This window comes from Thunnus maccoyii, chromosome 11 (genome assembly GCF_910596095.1).
Source record: "Thunnus maccoyii chromosome 11, fThuMac1.1, whole genome shotgun sequence".
NCBI lineage: Eukaryota > Metazoa > Chordata > Actinopteri > Scombriformes > Scombridae > Thunnus > Thunnus maccoyii.
The window spans coordinates 20352521-20361105 of record NC_056543.1 but is presented as its reverse complement, the minus strand read 5'-3'; the positions used below and the strand labels follow the sequence as shown (position 1 = coordinate 20361105).

The 8585-nt window shown below is 39.8% G+C and overlaps 1 protein-coding gene across 1 annotated transcript; it reads left to right on the top strand.

Annotated features, from left to right (window-relative positions):
* Window positions 1-755: 755 nt before the first annotated feature.
* slc5a3b (solute carrier family 5 member 3b) lies at window positions 756-6354 on the top strand. The gene is made up of 2 exons (XM_042426872.1): window positions 756-1071; window positions 3205-6354. Exon 2 carries the CDS (start codon window positions 3501-3503, stop codon window positions 5634-5636), a length of 2136 nt encoding a protein of 711 aa, XP_042282806.1. The 5' UTR covers window positions 756-1071; window positions 3205-3500; the 3' UTR covers window positions 5637-6354.
* Window positions 6355-8585: the final 2231 nt, after the last annotated feature.

Sequence of the window (8585 nt, the reverse complement as noted above, 5' to 3'; positions counted from 1 at the left end):
ATTCCTACAGTTGGAAGTTTGAGTTTCATTGTGCAGAATGATGTATGTGCAGAGTTTGACACTAGAAGGCTGTTTTCACAATCATCTGCTGAGAGTTTCTCTGTACTCACTGAAAATCTGGTTTTAAGGGGCAGGCATACAAGCATGATTTGTGACATCACAAATAGTTTGGAAGCTAATCCTGGTCTAATATGCAATTTACACAAGTGTGATGTAGAAACTTGAAGCCTCCAGTGCACATACACAGAGAGAATGGATTTTACAGTGAAGTAGGAGACATCTTGTGTCCAGCAGTTAAACATTTGAGATGAAATATATTTGCATATTTATAAATTCTGGATTTTTTTAATGAGGGAGAAGGAGTAGATGTGATTTTTAAGGGTTAGAGATAAGATAATTGTCTTTTTTTGTGTGAAAAAAACATATCAGACACAAAAACACAAGACACAAACATGTCTGGAGGGGATTTTTAAGTATTATACTATTTAGAGGAGATGTGTCTCTTTAATTCCCTTTAATTTGATAAAATAAATACATTAAACCTATACGTTCTAAGTTAGAAGACCTGAAAACAAAGTGTGAAAATACTCTTCTGCAATTAAAACAAGGAAGATGAGTGCGTTTAGTGGCCGCACTGACTTTCGGTTTTGAATGACAATTACTTAAAATATTTTTTTTATTCTTAACATGCAGATCAATATTACAAGAGTCTGGGATGAATTGTTGGAGCAATTTCCAGTAGGCGTAGAGGCACTCAAACGCGTCACGGGTGTGCTACACGTGTGGGGCGGGGACCCAAGCTGTCTTCTACCTATAAACGAGAGGAACGAGCGGCATTGTCTGACGGTTATCACCGTTCTTATAAAAACCCTTGAACCCTGGAAGAGAGGAAAGCTGGCGGCTAACGTCAAGTCAACATATTGACGGAGGAGCACTGCGTGGTACGAGAGGAAAGCAGCGATCCTGGAGCGGACGGTTTCTTTCAGGAAGGAGCCACTCATTCGTGTCTCCCCACAGGGGCGTGGAGTGGCCGTTTTAGCATCTTTAGCTCGTCTGCTAACAGCTAACACGGTACATAATTTAGTGTTTATCTGTGTAAAAACATTGGAGCCGGTTAGTCAATGTGTGACGACTGCTTGAGTACTCGAGTGTTTTTTTTTAAATCATGTAAAATAAGTAGTCATATATGTCAGTGTTAGGACTGTGAAGCTGCGTTTTCGGTGATGTCCCTTAATCTATCATAGACTGTCTCATACAAATGTCTCAGCTAACTGTTATTACTGTTGAGACATCAGGCCTACATTTTTACCGCTGACGTCAGCCAGGAAGAAATGATAAATATTTACGAGCTTACATTACATATCATACTTCTTTTATAGTGTTAAATACACACGCATGAATCCTGTAGTACACATAAAATAGCAAATAGTGAAGAATACAACTCTCTTGAAGATGCGCAGCTTGTGCGGTCGGATGAATGAGTGACTGTTCTAGAAATTTCCTGCAGGTGCATCTGTGCACTACATGCCTAGCCGTGGACTGGTGTCGCATCTCCTTTGTATCCAAAAAGTCAGTCTCAGCCTCTAATTAATTAAAGCAGCATTGTTCTGCACACCAGCTATCCATTATGCCACTCTTTCATCAATGGTGTCATTTGGGGCTTAAATGTTTTTTGGCAGTTGATTTTGATTACAAGGCATTTGCTATAACTTATGCTTGAGTTAATTGAATCCTTTGTGATTCATGCATGTCATGACTGGCTCGCCTTGGCGTCTCTCCGGGTAAATACCTTCTTGTGTCCCTGGCACAGATTCTCACATTGAACTTTCTTATAGCAGGGCTCTAGTTTTATCAACACTGGTGGAAGTGGTTGTAGTTGAGTTTATATCCTGTTGCTTGAAAAGGAAGAATAGAAGAATTACACCTGTTGTTGTATCTATTTAACCCTATTATATGAATCAACCTGGGCTGAAGTTAGTGTCCCTGTGGCACTAACAACACCATATTTTTAATGTTTTGGCAGTGCACTATGTGAAGGCTCTCAAAGTAGGTCCTGGCATACATATTGGATGGTAGTGCTTATGTTTGAATCCCGCATTATGTAACTTGCAAATTAAAAAATATTAATCTATTGAACAACATTGCTGCATTTCAGAGCCAGGGTCTGCAGGACAGTTTATGGTGAACACATGGACTGTAGCCCCTGATGATGAGATGGTAAAATGAAAACAAAGGCTTCTTTTATTGAGAGGGAGGGTTATGCATAAAGCCTAGTTGTGAAGACTGAGGCGTGGGGTTGTTTTCTACCATGCATAGTGTGCTAAAACCTCAAGAGAAGTCAGACATCCAAGTGTGTGTGTGTGTGTGTTCGTGACACAAAACAGATGTGCTCACACAACTGTGCATATTGCTTTTTGCTGAAATGGGCTTTAATTTGACCCATCTCACAATTATCTCCATGTATTTGTTGAATTTTATTACTTAATGCTGAGCACACTGAATAAGCTGTATATTAATAACTTTTTTAATGCAATTTTAAGCAAGGGTTTAGAGAGGGTCTAGATTTGGTGACGTCGGTGTAACAGATCTAGTTGTGTGTATGAGTTATGATTGGTGAATGTCATTTTTAAAAATTGCTTATTTTGTGTGATTAGGTGATGTCATGCGTGCCTCGACTCTTTATTTATTCATAGCCTAAACCAACCAACCGTTGCAAGATTTTGAAGATGATTTAAGTCAGGCCACATATTAGGTCCTGTAGGAACTGCATAGTCCTTGGCTACACATGTTTGTTCCTTCTTGACTCTCCTTGATTTCTTGCATAATGTTATTAAGCTTTCTTTGAAGTTTACAGTAGCATGGCTTGAATTCTTTTGTGCTAAAAAGATTAATCTGGAAAGTCATAGGCAGGCTAAACCCAAGGACTGGTGCTGGAAAAATACTGCAGTTGCAAAACCAAATTAATTAAAATCAGCTATCTTTTAATCTTCATGGTTTATAGAATAAAATCTTACATGAGTAATTCTAATATTTTTATGTTATTCATCATGATATGATGTTCAGTTTTGACTGCAGTAATTTTGAACCTCTGTTTTTATCGTGTTTTCAGACAGGCTGTTGTGAACTTTCATTTGTGTTCGGTGTATTTTCTGCTCAAATTAAGGCTCTAATGAGGCGTTTTTCTTTGTCTTTGCTGTCTTGCAGGAATGTTAACTCTAGGCCTTTCTAGACCAGAGGCGTACAACATCCTCCTCTAAAACTAGAACGACCTCAGTGCCGGTGGATAACCCCCTCCGAAGCACACCTAGTGAATTTGACCTGACGGTGGATACTACAGCTTCCATCCAGACAGCAAACCAAAGCAGAGCATTTCCATTGCTACTTTTTTGTATTCATTAAATCTATAACATTGACTATATATATTCCATTTTTGGACGGATTCGTATTCCTACGAGAATTATTTCCAAGAGTTTTTTTTTTTTTTTTTTTAATCTATAAAAATGGGTCCTTTAATGGAAACAGCTGACATAGCAGTGGTTGCACTGTATTTTGTCCTGGTGCTTGTCATCGGGTTTTTTGCCATGTGGAAAGCCAATCGCAGCACTGTGACTGGCTACTTCCTTGCTGGACGTTCCATGACATGGATAGTGATAGGTGCATCACTCTTCGTCAGTAACATTGGCAGTGAACATTTCATAGGCCTGGCTGGATCAGGAGCAGCAAGTGGCTTTGCTGTCGGAGCATGGGAGTTTAATGCACTTCTACTTCTGCAATTGCTTGGCTGGGTGTTTGTCCCCGTGTATATCCACTCTGGAGTCTACACCATGCCTGAATACCTGTCGAAACGCTACGGTGGAAACAGGCTGAAGGTTTACTTTGCTTTCTTGTCTGTGTTGCTTTACATTTTTACCAAACTTTCTGTGGACTTGTATGCTGGAGCTCTCTTTATTCAGGAGTCCCTTGGTTGGAACCTTTATGTGTCTATTGTCCTGCTCATCAGTATGACTGCACTGCTCACTGTCACTGGTGGTTTGGTGGCAGTGTTGTACACAGATGCCCTTCAGGCAGTGTTGATGATTGGTGGAGCCCTTACCTTAACCATCATCAGTCTAGTGAAAGTTGGTGGACTAGAGGGTGTCAGGACTAAGTACATGCAGGCAGTTCCCAATGTTTCTGCTATTATTGCCACTGGAAACTTCTCTTACTCTCCCTCCTGCCGCATTGAGCCCAAGCCCAACTCTCTACGCATCCTTCGTGGTCCTCTGGATGAAGACATCCCTTGGCCAGGCTTCCTTCTTGGCCAAACCCCTGCATCTATTTGGTACTGGTGTGCAGACCAGGTCATTGTTCAGAGAGTACTAGCAGCAAAGAACATAGCTCACGCTAAGTGCTCAACACTAATGGCTGGATTTCTCAAGATCCTGCCTATGTTTGTAATAGTCATTCCAGGCATGATCTCCCGGATCATGTTTGCAGATGAGATAGCCTGCATCGGGCCAGAGCACTGCATGGCAGTGTGTGGCTCTCAGGCCGGCTGCTCAAACATTGCCTACCCTCGCCTGGTCATGGCTGTGATGCCTGTGGGACTCAGGGGTCTGATGATGGCAGTGATGATCGCTGCCCTGATGAGCGATCTCGACTCGATCTTCAACAGCGCAAGCACCATCTTCACCCTGGATATCTACAAAAGTGTTCGGAGGGCGGCAACTTCACGCGAGTTGCTGATGGTGGGACGCATGTTTGTTGTGCTCATGGTGGCAATCAGTATAGCCTGGGTCCCCGTCATTATTGAAATGCAAGGTGGACAGACATACCTTTACATCCAGGAAGTTGCTGGCTACCTCACTCCACCAATCGCCGCCCTCTTCTTGCTAGGAGTGTTCTGGAAACGGTGTAATGAAAAAGGGGCATTTTGGGGAGGCATGACAGGTTTCACACTTGGCGCGACACGACTTATCCTAGCATTCATCTACCGCCAGCCTCGCTGTGACCAGCCAGATACTAGACCTGCCTTTATTGTTCATGTCCACTACATGTATGTGGCTGCAGGGCTGTTCTGGATTTCAGGGCTGGTAGCTGTGGTGGTCAGTCTCATCACCTCTCCACCAGATGAGGAGCAGGTTCGCACCACCACAGTCTGGGGGCTCCGCAACATTGAAAGAGTTCCCATAAAGGACAAAGAAGAAATGTACAGGCTGACTGAGAAGAGCCATTGCAATGGCGATGGAAGCCTCCACAAAGAAATGCCTCCAGATGTCAGAAACGAGAGATGTCTAGATGGGGCAGATGTCAAACTGCTGGTCCCATCTACTGACCACGACCCAACAACCCCAAGTACAGAAACATCCCCTGCAATTACCCCTGCTGAACGATTTGGTAATGGAAAGATAGAGATGATCCGAGCAGAGGAAGGCTGCCCCACTAATGGGGTGACTAGCAGGTGCATACGTTTACTGGACTGTTTTTGTGGATTTAAGGAGGGATCACAGAGCGCTCAGCAAAAAGCGGTGCAAGATGATGCAAGACTCATCGCAGAGATGCTTTATGAGCCACCTAGAGTCAAACTTCTCCTCAACTTGGGTCTGGTATTCGTCTGCTCTGTCGGTATCTTCATGTTTGTTTATTTCTCATTGTAGTCCAACCCTGCACTGAACTAATAGTGGGGACTTTTGTGAAGATGGGGGTTATGTGTGGGTGGGAGTGGGAGAGTATGGGGGGGGGGGGGCGCTGTTACAAACAGCTGAATTTTCTGAAGATTCAAGAAGCTCTGTCTGTAATATTTACAGTTGTCTTTTGTAGCTCTCTAACAGGGATCTAAGCTTATTCTAATCATTTTTTAAATGATTAAAGCTTCTCCACATAAAAAAATGTTCTCCTTTATGACTATGAAGCTTATTTGGCACTGGTGTGTCTTTTTTTTGTACAGCGCTTGTTAATCCTGCATTCAGAATATCTACTGGGATTTTTAGAATTGTTGTACTCTAAGTGAATTTAATATTTGCCTTATTTGACATATGCACTTATCTTCATTTTTTTTTTTGTATGGTGAAAAACATTCTGTGATTTAAGCTTATTTACCCTCTCTTGTTGACAGTGACTGTAGGCTTAGTTGCTGGTGTAGCATACAAATGTCTGTAGTAACTCTAAAACAGTTTTAGCTTATAGGCCATGACAATTTTGTTTTTAAGTTTCAGCCATTGAACACTATGGTTAGTACTGCATTATATCAGTAGAAGTACAACTATGTGATGACTTTTTAATTTTATTGGTGCCTGGACACTAATGTCAAGGTTGTTTAGTAAGTTACCTAATAAATGTCCAATTCTCTGCTAGAGAGAATATGTGTAAATCATATCCAAGCCTCTCTTTTATTTGGGGACCATTACGAAGTTTGTAAAACAGTTAATATTAAGTGCTATGAAGCATTGCTTCTCTGCTGTTGTTATGTATGACCATTTTTATAATTGATTTTATTTAGGTATCGTATCAAAAATTATTGATCATCAAATGTTAAGCTTAAAATTATTATCTGGTATTATGTATGTTTGCAGCACGGAAAATGGAAAGAAAAGCACAAGACTAAAAATTCTTATCCTTTTTAAAGATTATTATTTTTCCATCCTAAGAGAGTAAATAGCCAAATTTATCATAGTATGGTACTCAACCATTTTGATTGGCTGTTCAGTGTTGTCACAGATGACCAAATTCCAGTCATATCTGGAGATGTACAGCTATTATTTAATGAGATATATTTCTACTACTGTCTTTTTGTTTTGATATTTTTTGTGGCTGTATTCTGTTACATTTCAAAACCAACATACAGCTTTTTATGCACTACTATTGCATCATAACAAAAAGCCACAAGCACCAATGCTCGTGATTCTGTATCAATTTATATCTTATGCATAATCTCATTTTATGATTCACATTGTTGAAAAGTGTGTTGAGTCTGTTGTATTATGTTAACATTGTGTACAGTATAATTCTGGGTTCATTGGGTCACCTACACTATACATTTCTTCTATGGCAGGAGATCTCTTGTGTATCTACTGTGTGTGTCAATGTACGTTTAATGCACTGCAGTGCTATAATGTAATTTAATGTTGTTTCAAGTGCATCTTTTTTAAACCTCCCTACCAAATGTGTCTTAGTGTGCAATGCTTAAATGGAAAAAAAAAAGTCAGTCAGATAAAACACAATAAATGGTTTAGTTTTACGTCCTGAAACTTCTGTTCAGCACATTTGGTTAAAGTCACGTGATAAATCAGACTTGAGAATGATAATACAAAGCAGAAAAGACATTTCATTTTGTTGCAGGATTAGCACATCACTGGATGAGCTTGCTCACAACATTTTAAAGGGTTATTCTACCAGGTGCATAAAGTTGCTGGGTTCCTGGATTTTGGTCATAATTTACACACTGTAAAGTGTACAGAAAACAACACCCCAACCCTCAGATTACAAAAAGTAAGTGTTTATACTGTATTTTGGAACTTGACAAGCGTTGAATGACCTTAGTCCAAAAAACCAATGTGATAATATGACAAGCCAATCCTTATCAATGTCTGGTAAAGATGATGCATAATATATGGAAGATTGATAAGTGATGATTGCTGTGTGGCAAACAGCTTTAAATCTTTTTCTTTGTTTCTGAGAGAATATACATTGTTATTTTTATGGATTTTATTTTTAGAGACTGAAAATAAAGTTTCTGTGGAGACAAAAAGACAAATGTGTTTTCATTCTTCATGTTGTGAAAGAAATGAAATGACAGCAGGAAATTATACAGTCCCAGCCACTCCGGAGCCAGAGGAACTCTCTTGCCACACTGGCTAACGTTGGTTACAAGATACAGTGAAGTTTTGTCCAACATAATTATCCATTTGAAATAAAGACTCATTGTAATATGCGTTTAATTTCTTGTAAAGTCAGTTGATTTGTTCATTTGTAGGTTATGAAAAAATATTGCAACACCAGAGACATTCTTTATGGATCATGTGATTATCAGCTGGTTCCAAGTTATTTTCAATTGGTTCAAGTCTTAAAGAAATGGCAAAGTGATTTTAATTTAAACCAGATTAGTTGTAGACTCCACTCCAAGTTATGTCACATTGTGAAGATGGTAATGAATCATTTTATTACCACTATATATTTTGGGGCTTTTCTGTTATTGTTGACTGGGATTACATAAACCCCAGTGAGGCTTTATTAATCTGCTCAGAGCCAGAAGAGGATTGGGTTATTCCAGGCTTCAACCAATCAAAAAGCTAGGATCAGTGGTTTGCAGATCTACACTTCTTGCCAGTTTAGCTCCATGCATCGATTTACTGTCTGTCAACCAAATATTAAACCTCTGTAACTTTCTGAAAGTAAATTAAAAGTGACCTCATGAAAACACAGCTTCAAAATGTAATGCTGCTTGTTGTGAAGCCGAAAGGGGCAATATACAAAATTTGGCAATGTCATGTGGTTAGATAATGTGTTGACTAACAGTGTGTTTTTAAAAGCGATCCAATCAACACAGTAGAATTAATCTCTCTTTTAGTCAGAGGGTGGCATTTAGAGGCCATGATCTTCATTCCCAT